Source organism: Leuresthes tenuis, unplaced genomic scaffold (genome assembly GCF_036924035.1).
Source record: "Leuresthes tenuis unplaced genomic scaffold, fLeuTen1.0.hap1 SCAF_22, whole genome shotgun sequence".
NCBI classification, from domain to species: Eukaryota; Metazoa; Chordata; class Actinopteri; order Atheriniformes; family Atherinopsidae; genus Leuresthes; species Leuresthes tenuis.
This window is the reverse complement of record NW_027325376.1, coordinates 2,912,063-2,923,704: the sequence shown is the minus strand read 5'-3', so window position 1 is coordinate 2,923,704 and position 11,642 is coordinate 2,912,063. Positions and strand designations below refer to the sequence as shown.

At 42.1% G+C, this 11,642-nt stretch overlaps 2 protein-coding genes across 2 annotated transcripts; both read right to left on the bottom strand.

The window, feature by feature from the left end:
- Positions 1 to 266: 266 nt before the first annotated feature.
- LOC140282288 (uncharacterized) lies at positions 267 to 5,063 on the bottom strand. Its single transcript, XM_072376876.1, has 8 exons — positions 5,006 to 5,063; positions 3,759 to 3,858; positions 3,308 to 3,655; positions 2,367 to 2,666; positions 2,165 to 2,299; positions 1,276 to 1,896; positions 585 to 972; positions 267 to 288 (listed from the first exon to the last, which is right to left on the bottom strand). The coding sequence occupies exons 1-8, from the start codon at positions 5,042 to 5,044 to the stop codon at positions 267 to 269; spliced, it is 1,953 nt and encodes a 650-aa protein (XP_072232977.1). The 5' UTR covers positions 5,045 to 5,063.
- A 2,497-nt stretch (positions 5,064 to 7,560) lies between these two features.
- LOC140281540 (ladderlectin-like) lies at positions 7,561 to 10,037 on the bottom strand. Its single transcript, XM_072375978.1, has 6 exons — positions 9,987 to 10,037; positions 9,761 to 9,855; positions 9,220 to 9,329; positions 8,295 to 8,429; positions 8,096 to 8,207; positions 7,561 to 7,865 (listed from the first exon to the last, which is right to left on the bottom strand). Exons 2-6 carry the CDS (start codon positions 9,819 to 9,821, stop codon positions 7,798 to 7,800), a joined length of 486 nt encoding a protein of 161 aa, XP_072232079.1. The 5' UTR covers positions 9,822 to 9,855; positions 9,987 to 10,037; the 3' UTR covers positions 7,561 to 7,797.
- Positions 10,038 to 11,642: the final 1,605 nt, after the last annotated feature.

Sequence of the window (11,642 nt, the reverse complement as noted above, 5' to 3'; positions counted from 1 at the left end):
AGTTCTCTCTGTCTTTTATCTGGAGTTTTTCCTTCTCTTTGTTCATCTTGTGGTGTTTTTCTTCACTCTTTAACCTCTGACCTCCTGTTACATCATCAGCAGAGTTCTCTCTGTCTTTTATCTGGAGTTTTTCCTTCTCTTTGTTCATCTCGTGGTGTTTTTCTTCACTCTTTAACCTCTGACCTCCTGTTACATCATCAGCAGGGTTCTCTCTGTCTTTTATCTGGAGTTTTTCCTTCTCTTTGTTCATCTCTTGGTGTTTTTCTTCACTCTTTAAACTCTGACCTCCTGTTACACCATCAGCAGAGTTCTCTCTGTCTTTTATCTGGAGTTTTTCCTTCTCTTTGTTCATCTCTTGGTCTTTTTCTTCACTCTTTAACCTCTGACCTCCTGTTACATCATCAGCAGAGTTCTCTCTGTCTTTTATCTGGAGTTTTTCCTTCTCTTTGTTCATCTCGTGGTGTTTTTCTTCACTCTTTAACCTCTGACCTCCTGTTACATCATCAGCAGAGTTCTCTCTGTCTTTTATCTGGAGTTTTTCCTTCTCTTTGTTCATCTCGTGGTGTTTTTCTTCACTCTTTAACCTCTGACCTCCTGTTACATCACCAGCAGAGTTCTCTCTGTCTTTTATCTGGAGTTTTTCCTTCTCTTTGTTCATCTCGGGGTGTTTTTCCTCACTCTTTAACCTCTGACCTCCTGTTACATCATCAGCAGAGTTCTCTCTGTCGTTTATCTGGAGTTTTTCCTTCTCTTTGTTCATCTCTTGGTGTTTTTCTTCACTCTTTAAACTCTGACCTCCTGTTACATCATCAGCAGAGTTCTCTCTGTCTTTTATCTGGAGTTTTTCCTTCTCTTTGTTCATCTCGGGGTGTTTTTCTTCACTCTTTAACCTCTGACTTCCTGTTACATCATCAGCAGAGTTCTCTCTGTCTTTTATCTGGAGTTTTCCTTCACTCTTTAACCTCTGACCTCCTGTTACATCATCAGCAGAGTTCTCTCTGTCTTTTAGCTGGAGTTTTTCCTTCTCTTTCTTCATCTCGTGGTGTTTTTCTTCACTCTTTAAACTCTGATCTCCTGTTACATCATCAGTAGAGTTCTCTCTGTCTTTTATCTGGAGTTTTTCCTTCTCTTTCTTCATCTCGGGGTGTTTTTCCTCACTCTTTAACCTCTGACCTCCTGTTACATCATCAGCAGAGTTCTCTCTGTCTTTTAGCTGGAGTTTTTCCTTCTCTTTCTTCATCTCGTGGTGTTTTTCTTCACTCTTTAACCTCTGACCTCCTGTTACATCATCAGCAGAGTTCTCTCTGTCGTTTATCCGGAGTTTTTCCTTCTCTTTCTTCATCTCGTGGTCTTTTTCTTCACTCTTTAAACTCTGACCTCCTGTTACATCATCAGCAGAGTTCTCCCTCTCCCTCCTTCCTCCGGTCTGCTGATTATTTTCTGGGTTTCTTTCTTCTTCTCTCTGCTCCTGGTGTGTCTCTCTCTGCATGTCTGTGTTTCCAGTTAAACTTACTGTCCCATCTTCTTCATTCTTCTCTGTTTCTCTGTCTGTTGGTCTGTCTTCATTGTTTGGTTCAGTCTCTTCCTGCTGCATGTCCAAACCATGGTTTGTCTCTCTCTCTGCTGAAGGCTCATTTGTTTTTGCATCAACATCTGCTGGAGACAGATGTTGTGCTCCTTTATCTACAGCCTGTGTCTCTGTCTGTCCTTGTGGGTGAGTCAGAACATCGTTGGTGTCTAATTGATGATTTTCCTCCTGTGTCTGAATGAGTTTTTCTCTTTCATTCTCCACATTCTCCACACTTTCTCTCTCCAACAGGGACTCTGTTATCGGGCCTCTGGGCTCAGATTTGCTCCTCGTCTGTGTTTCTTCATCCTCGTGGTGCTTCTTCTTCTCTGTTCAGAAACAATGAACACAGTTTATAGCACATGTTGCTGCAGAGCTGAAGGCAGAGGATCTGATTTCCTTTACATTTCAGAAAACCCACTTTAAAGCAGCATATTTTCTGACACATTTTCAGATCTAATTTCCAGAACTCAAACCATCTGCTGCAGATGCTGGGCTCATTGATGGGATGTTGGAGTTTAACTAGCGGCTGTGATGTCACATTATTTGAAATACTTGTGTGAGAAGGCTCAGTAACTTAAACTCTTTGTTACTCACCCAGAATATTTCTTCTCCGTTTCCACACAAAAACAACGACTGCAACAATGAGCAGGATGCCGAGAACCAAACCGATGATGATGGGAGCAGCTGAGCTGGAACCAGAACCTGTGAACAAGTTTGTGAGGTCACTGTCTGAAAGGACGATGCACAGAACTTTAATCAGTTCATGAGATAAAATAAAAACTTTTGTTTTAATCACCTCTGACACTTGTTTCAGGAACATGGACCTGAGTCTCTCTGCTCTGGTTGGTGTTCTTCTGTTGGACTCTACAGGTGAAGGTGTTGCTGCCTCCCTTCTCCACAGTCACTCTGCTGCTGACATTATAGAGACCATCAGAGCCTCTGAGTGTCTCTGTGGGTCCAGCAGAGAGGAGGTTTCCCTCCCCGTCCAGCCAGAACACCTGAGGTTCTGGGTACCAGCCTGCAGACTCACACTGTAACACCACACTGCTGCTGGTTCTGTTACTCTCTGTTATCCTGACATCGGATGCGACAGAACCTGAATGAGACAAGTTCCAAACATTAGAACTTTTAGCCAATTATTATGAAATAAAGAACAAGAAAGAACAAGAAGGGGAATCAAAAGCATTACAGTACAGTCCATTTACTTGGACTTTGACTTTATCACAGACAATATAAACCATGGATTTTTCATGTTTTTCTGGTCAGCTTCATCTTTTCTCTCCTTGCAAGCTGCATATATATATATATATATATATATATATATATATATATATATATATGCACAGCAGCTCAGTCCTTAGCAATCTAAATCACAATGTCAGTCATGCGTCATAAGCATATCTACACGGTCTCAGAACACACGCTCTCTTCCAGGAGCCTGACGCGCTAAGGATCCAAAAGTAGCGAGTCAGCCGCTGGTTACACTTCCCATTGACCTTGTTGTGTACAGAGTCAAATTAACCTTCAATCCTTATGAATACTTTATACTTATGAATGTTTTCTGCATCTTTATTCATCATCATTCCTTTTCTTTAACACATCAACTTTCAGAGAGGTAAGGGTAAAGAAACAGTTTTCAGGGTCAGCTTGCATCTGCGTGTGGAGACTCTTTTAATGCCTCCACGTTAACCTTGTTTACACGTAAAATGGCTTTCAACACAGAATCTGCTCACTTACCAACAACAAGCTGAACATAAGCATGTCGATCCAGCTCTGGAACAAAGCATCTGTAAGATCCCTGATCAGAGAGGTTTACGCTGGAGAGTCTCAGTGAAATATTTCCATTCTGCAGTTCATCAGTGAACAGAGATGTTCTTCCTCCATAAGATGGATGTTTTTTATGATGTAGTTCCACACCATCACGCCACACAAAGACAAATCTGGGGCTGGGGCTAAGATCAGGTCTGGTCCACTCCACTGTGAAGTCATAAGCATCCATGACAGGCTTCAGACAACATGGTAAGATGATGTCATCACCAACAAGCGCCACGATTGGACCATCTGGACCGCTCACCTCAGACTGACCTGAAAGGGTAAAGATTTGAGGCTGTTAACTTTACATCCCAACACCAACCAGCTGATTCTCATGTTAACATTAACTACACTGTTACTGATGAGTTTGAGTTACCTCTACAGGAGTGTGTCAAGATGAGGATGACAACACTGTGGAAAACACGGACAGTGAATGCATCAAAGCTTCTGCACTGAAGTTGAATCATCGTGTTGTTCTGGAGACGGAATGAAACGAATGTAAAGACAGAAAATATTCAGTTTTCCTGCATTTAAAGTAGGTTATGTAAAATATAGTCTTCTTCATACTGTTTTGTTTGATGTTCCCACAGAAAAACTCTGAGCTTTTATCGCTCACCTCCATGTAAACGGAGTATTTTCAGCTTTTATGACGTTTCTGAAATTAGTTCATTTCTCTAATGAAAAGCAAACATAAAAAAGTTTAATTCAAATTTGAAATGACGGGAAACTATTTCGTATTAAAATTAAGTATCAAACAGCAGACTTTAGTCCGTGTGTGACTGAACGGAAAAACTCATTTCAGCAGCAACAAAGTGAAACTTTTTATCAATCAAGAGAAAAATGACTCTTTACTCATTTGATTTCTGTAAAAAAAATCAGCAACAACTGTTCGATTTGTAGATTTTCTTTAGATTGTAATCAATATTCGGCGCAAACTGGTGAGGTTTAACCTGAAAGAGGTTTTCACGTATTTCACGTTGTGTTCGAGGTCCTTTCAGAGCTGCTTCATTGAATCAAGTTTATATGGTTGAATTCACTTTATTTTATTACTTCTCGATGTGACTGTATTAACTGTGTGTCTGATCAATTTAAAGTGCGGAAATAATCACAGATTTAACTGTAATCTTGAACTTTTATCGTAAGAATTCAAACAGCTGTTCCTACAGAAAGTGACATTTTAATATTCTTTGGGGGAATCTGAGCTCTTTAACTATTCCTTTAAACACACTAAAAACGCCTAAAGCTTTCAGGAATTCAACAAGAAACACTTTAAAAATCTTTGTGTCCTTCACTGAGGGCGTTTAGAGTTTACTTTCACTTTCTGCAACAGTAAAAAAGTCCGATCATGAGGACCAAAAACACACATTTAACATTAAAAAACAACCCGAAGACTTGTTTAAGGCTCACTGCAGTCTTTATCCAACCATAACCGCCTGCTGTGCAGAACATATGACAGTCTGTAACGTTTTCCTTCAGTGAATATATCCTCAAATTGACCTTCAAGTGAGAAAATCTGACATTTCCTGGTGTCTATATGCGCCGATAGACCGATAATGATTCATCAGATGAATAATTTCACTATTATCGCTGATCTCGACACAATAAAACATTTAATCTACTCACGTCGACTCGCCTTTTTGTTCGTTTTGAACGAGAATCCATTAATATTGGTTCACCTGGAGTAAAGGTGTGTTCAGTTCAGGTGGAGTTTATGGTCCAAGCGCCCTCTGTCGGTTAGTTAACAACCACTTCCTGTAACATAAGCAGTCACAGGAGTGATATTAAACTCTCCTGAGGCACAGTGCGCGCATGTCTTAGATGTGTAACACGGTATGTTAGACACCTGATTTGGCTCCAGTAGCTGGAAGAAAAACACGCAATCAAATGTTTTAATCTTTTTTAAATCTGTTTCTCATTGGAGAAGGAGACGATGTTTACAGCGCAGTTAGAGCGACAAAAAGGAAGCAAAAAGTGGAAAGTGAAGCAAAACAAGAAGAAGTGAATAAGATATCCTGACAAGTTCATTATAAATGTTAGAAGAGACCTCCAGATTATTGTGGCCTTTTTGGTTTCATCCCCAACTGCATCTGCACAGCCTGCCGGTGTGAGGAGGAAAGGGCTGAATGTTTTAATTGCCCCACTATCTCTCTATTGGCCTGTTGCCACTGTGGAGAGGGGTGCGGGAGGCGCGGGCTGAGTGCGTAGAAGCGCACGGAGGACCCACACACAAAGCTCGTGGCCTACAGGTTGCCAACAACGCCACTTTCACCCAAAGAATCAGAGTTTATATTGATTAAGGTCACGCAAGTAAGTCCAACACGGGAGGCACGAGACGTGGTTCAGTGCTTATCATCATCATAAAATCATTTTTACATTGAATGCGTTGATGATTTCATCTGATCAGTCATGACACACTGTGCTCCCCCACATTAAAGAGCATGTGCTGCTTTGATAAGAATCATGTTGGTATTCCTGATATTTGCCCCAAAATATATCAGAATGTATCATAATCATGCATCCATCAAATATCAAAGTCTCCTTTTAATGTGGGTATCTACATTAGTTCATCAGACTCTTGAAGGTTTGTCAAAGTTGTCCAAGTTCACATTAAAAGGAGCCTCTGATATTTCCACTTGTTCTGACATTATTTATATGCAGCTGTTGATGACTATAAGTAATCAGCAGTTGATGTGCATCATGATGTGATGTGACTGCAGCTGGAGCCCCGTAACATGTAGGAAAAACTGCTCCAAAAGAACTTCATGATGTAACACACACTCACAGACCAGCTTGGTTCAGTGCTTGATAGTTTTAATTAGGAAAGAAAATAGGCTACAGATCATTCTGCAGGAAAACAGAAAAGTTGTGCTCAAAGCATCCATTACTAATCACATGCAGCCTTCTCCTATTAAAGGCACAAGGCACAAGAGACCACCCATCTGGTGTTTTTACAGTGATATGAAAGATATGCAGTAAAGAAAGATAGAATAGTTTGAATCAGTATCTAGATTTGAAGAACTCAGTTCCAGTAGTCATTAGATTTTCCTGGCGCAGACAAATGGCTGCTGGGGGAGAGCGCCTTCGAATCATCTCCAAAGGACAAAGATTGTTGTAAATAGAGGTAACGTCTGTGTCTTACTGGTGTGAAACTCTCCCATCTGTGTCTCTGAGTCAACATTCCCACACAGGGATGTTAGTGGGGCCTCCCAAAGATTAAACTCCACATTCATTCACACTTGAATTTGCTGCAGCTGCTTTAATGCTAAAGACTGGAATGGACTCTGTGACAGATGCAAAGTGTTTGACAGGCCAGATCAACTTCTGTGTGGAGACCATCATCCCCACAAGGACAGTCACATGCTGCCCATCATATTTTGATAATAAGTCATTCTGTCAGATCCTGCACTACTTTAACATATAGCTATAACTATCCATCCATCATCTGCCGCTTATCCGGGGGTCGGGTCGCGGGGGCAGCAGCTTGAGCAGAGAAACCCAGACGTCTCTGTCCCCGGCCACTTCTTCCAGCTCTTCCGGGGGGACCCCGAGGCGTTCCCAGGCCAGCCGAGAGACATAGTCTCTCCAACGTGTCCTGGGTCTCCCCCGGGGTCTCCTCCCAGTGGGACGGGCCCAGAACACCTCCCCAGGGAGGCGCCCAGGGGGCATCCTAACCAGATGTCCGAGCCACCTCATCTGACTCCTCTCAATGCGGAGGAGCAGCGGTTCTACTCCGAGCCCCTCCCGGATGACTGAGCTTCTCACCCTATCTCTAAGGGAGGCCCAGACACCCTGCGGAGGAAACCCATTTCGGCCGCTTGTATTCGCGATCTTGTTCTTTCGGTCTCTTCCCACAACTCGTGACCATAGGTGAGGATGGGAACGTAGATTGACCAGTAAGTAGAGAGCTTCGCCTTCTGGCTCAGCTCCCTCTTCACAACAACGGGTCGGTGCAGAGCCCGCAACACTGCAGACGCCGCACCGATCCGCCCGTCAATCTCCCGCTCCATTCGTCCCTCACTCGTGAACAAGACCCCGAGATACTTGAACTCCTCCACTTGGGGAAGGATCTCAACATGGAATATTACATAGTAAACAGTGATATTACGTCAGCTGCGCTTCTGATAAAGAAGGCAAATGATGCCAATAAAATAAGAAGTATAAAACACTCACAGACAAGCTTGTTTCAATGCTTAAGCTTTTTAATTTTGCAAAAAGGAAGAAAAAAAGGGGATTTTGCAGAAGAAAGTTCTTTTCATAACACCTTCAATCCGATCTTATAAAAGCCACAAGACCTAAAAGACCAGTCAGCACTTGTTCCTTCATTCTTTTAGCCACATTAGATAGATAGAAAAGAAATGAATGCGTCAAATATCAATAAAGAAACTTCTTTATGTTGAAAAGTCAGCCAGGAATCATCACTTTCTGATGGAGCAGACAGATGGTAGGCGGACGCTACAAGTTTGATCATCCCAGCACTTTGAATCTGTAAGTACCAAAGACATGGTGGTCAGCTGCAGGTAAAATAACTGAACCCTGAACATTACACTGATGAAGACATTATCTAAGCCCGATGTAGTTCATTTAGAGAGAAACAGCTTGTGCCCTAATAACACAGTATGTTAATATTAATTATAATATATAAGTTATATTAATTGTCATATATTCAAACTATAAAAGCAGAGTAAAGAAAAATACACTGGAAATATATTTTACCTGAATAATTCATTTGCAAGCAGTGCTGCTTTTCTGCACTATTATTAGGCTCTCCTTTGCACCACTTATTAAATCCGAAGGTTAAACCATCGGTCCAAAGCCAAACACCGTTCTAGAGGACATCAGTGAAGAATACAGTCTGAATTTAATTCAAATGATTTTGAATAACACACTGATCTACTGCAGGTGAATTATCTACCTCTTGTGCATCAGAGCCTCCAATCCATGTCTGCTTGGACGCACGAGTGGTTGTCAGTATAAGCCTTTGAATGTCACTGTATTCCTGAGCGCTGTGGACAGATGCCAAATTTCCTCCCATCGAGATACAGTTTTTCTACAAAAGAGAAACAAAAAAAAGACACATATATTTTTATATATACTGTGTACATCCTTCTGCAAAAAGAGAGAAATGGAAATATGGATAAAATGGAGGTTGATAGAAATGTTGACTAAAAGTCTCCATAAAAACAATTGTACTAAGCTTTGACATCAGGCATCAAGGGATAAAAATGTCATGTTGGACGTATCACACCAGCTCCAGCCACCCGTCCTCTATCACTCTCCCTGGTGCTTCAGTACAGGCTCTTCTGGTGCGTGCCTGGAGTTTGGGTCATTTCTCCCGTCTTCTACACTCGAGCTTTACCACTGGGCAGGTTGGGATGTCTGATGTTTGCAGACGTGCTCCCTGCAGTCAAACCCCCCTCCTGGACTACTCTAACCACTGGATGATAGCACTCCCAGCACAAACCTGACCTCTGTGTGTGCATGGAGACCAGGTGCAGGGTCCCCATCCTGTGACTACTGGTCCCAGCCCGTCCATCGTAGCCCTAAACACCTTTTATTTCTCCTGTGTTAGAGCGGCTCAGTGGCCCTCAGTGTCCTTTTTTAAATGATTTGAGGCTATCGGTGAAGATTTTAGATGCTTTACTGTTGTTCCATTGTGGATGTTAATGAGGTCACTTTAAACCTTGAGAAATCGAGTTTAAATTCATTCAAACTTCTAACTTAGAGTAATATGAAATAACTAACTGTACATTGTTGATTAAAAGCAGTTGCTAAAGCGTTCTGAATGGACTTAGCATCATGTTTGTAATTCATCATGTACAAGAAATAGCTGATATTACCTCAGCTTGAGCCCAACTCATAGGGTTTGGAATGTAGATGAAAAGGCGGCCGTTGACGTTAGTCCAACCCGGGCTACAGGCTGCTTCCCTCTTGACAACATGACTCTCCCCTTAAAGAGTAAATAAAGACACATCACTATATCGCTTAAGAATGTATTTTTATCCCCTAACCTGCTGTATCTGCTGACATAATACATGCATGATGCATGTTTTTACCCTTATATATATATTCAACTCACATTTATTTCCACATCATGAATATTGTGGATGTATGCAGAAAACTCTTCCTCTGCCCTTCTTTGTGGTACTCTTCCCTTTTATTTAATCACATTATATCATCGTCTAAAGTCTGCTGCCAAAACAGAAAAAAGCTCACCCTGATCATTAGTTTTCTCTTTTTCAGGTGCCTCTGTGGTACCAGCAGCAGCTGGATGGACAGTTGGATTATATTTAGGCAGAGCTCCTTGAATATCTAAACTACACATTTCTTTTTAACATTCAGAATCAGAATGCATGTGTATGTACAGACAAAGCTACTCACCAGCAGCTCTGCTCAGAGCCACCATGGCCAGAAGAAGGAAAGCCCAAGTCAGAAACTTCATGGTGGAGATGATGCAGCTCAGAGACGGTAATCACCTTCAATGAAGACAGACAGTGATGTTAATTATATTTCTATTGCTATGGCAAAGCCAAGAGAGACTCTCAGGCCAATGAAGAAATTCTGGAAGTAAGTAGGAGAGTTGGTATCAAACCAGCAGCAGAATTACCTTCTTTTCTTGAGGTCAGAGTCAGCCTGCAGCCTCAGCTTTCCTGTGTGGAGGTGCTGACGGGTCACAGAGCAGCTCTTATATACTGTTACCTCCTGGAACCAGAGACATCATATTAACAACAAACACAGAAAAACCAACATGAAACTGGCCATAGTGAGTATTCAACGCATTCAACCGTGGTTCATTAAATGAGTTGTTTTAATTAACATGAACTTGTTTAAATGACAGGGTGTTGTTCTCTGAGAGGTATTTAATGAAGTGACTTATTGTTTGTTCTCCTGTCAAACCTGTGATCACACTGACACATCATACGGTTTCAGTCCCTCAAATCCACATTTTTGATTATTAGCGTCCCCAGCTGGAGCGTCCTCCAGCAGAAGGTCACTCGTGATGTCTGCTCAGGGATGAGAGAAACAGGCTTTAAGTAGAAGCAGCATCAGGAATCCTGCAGAGTAAATGAGCTGAACATGTTCAAGATCATTTTCACAAGCGCCTGTCCCAGTAACATAACTAACATAACATAACCCCCCATCAGGACACAGGAGGGCCACCTCTGGCTCCCCCTCAGCCTGTCTGTCTCCAGCATGTAAAGAAGCAGCTGGAGAGGCTGAACCAGAACAGGGCTGCTGGTCTGGATCCCACCATCACGTAAGCAGAGCACGGCCCCAAATTTGATCAGAGACGAATTACAAGTAAAACGTGTTTATATTGATGCAGGTTTAAGTCAATGTCATGTCTTAATGACGTCACTACTCCCAACCCAGTGTGACGGCAGTTCTTCTCGTGACAGTTTCACGAACTGTTGCTGCTCCACATATTCACGGCTCAATGATGCTGCAGATCCACGAACTTCAGTCCCCTTTAATGTGATGGTGGAAGAATTTACACTTTCTGAGGAACTGAAAGAGTGCTCAGGAGTTGTTAGCTGATCTAAATACTTTATCTGTTTTGAAGCAAAGGGCTTCATGGTGGTCAGCACCGTCGCCTCACAGCAGAGGGTTCCAGCTTCAACTCCCGGCTGGTTCTTCCTGTGTGAGTCTGCATGTTCTCCACGTGCATGCGTGGGTTCTCTCCGGGTCCCACCGTCCTAAAACATGCTGTTAGGTTAATTAGTGTCTCTAAAATTGTCCTTAGGAGTGAGTGTGAGCGTTTGTGTGGTTGTTTGTCTCTGTGTGGCCTGTGATGGACTGGTGACCTGTCCAGGTGAACCCCGCCTGTGACCAGCCGATGACCGCTGGGATAGGCTCCACCCCCCCGCCACCCGGCCCACGGACTCAGCGGGTATAGAAAATGTTTAAACAGACTAAATTTCAACCATTTCAAAAGTGTGAGTTGTTTCCGTCTCCTGAGTGTGATAATCACTGTGATGGCGACATCTCTCTGAACAAGGATGTTGACACAGATAATTATGTATGAAGTCAACACCCTCAAATTAAATAAAGAAATGAAACTGTTATTTTAATGTGTATATCGTGCCTGTGTTTAGACTCACACTGAAAGCTTCACATCACAGTTTTGTTTAAACTTGTTTGTTCGTATTTACTGTTACGTTAAAGCAGAAATGAAAACAATACTAACACAATAATTTAATTAATACAATCAAAGGATATTATCATGACATTTTTAAAAAGTAACCACATTAAAAAGTAATGG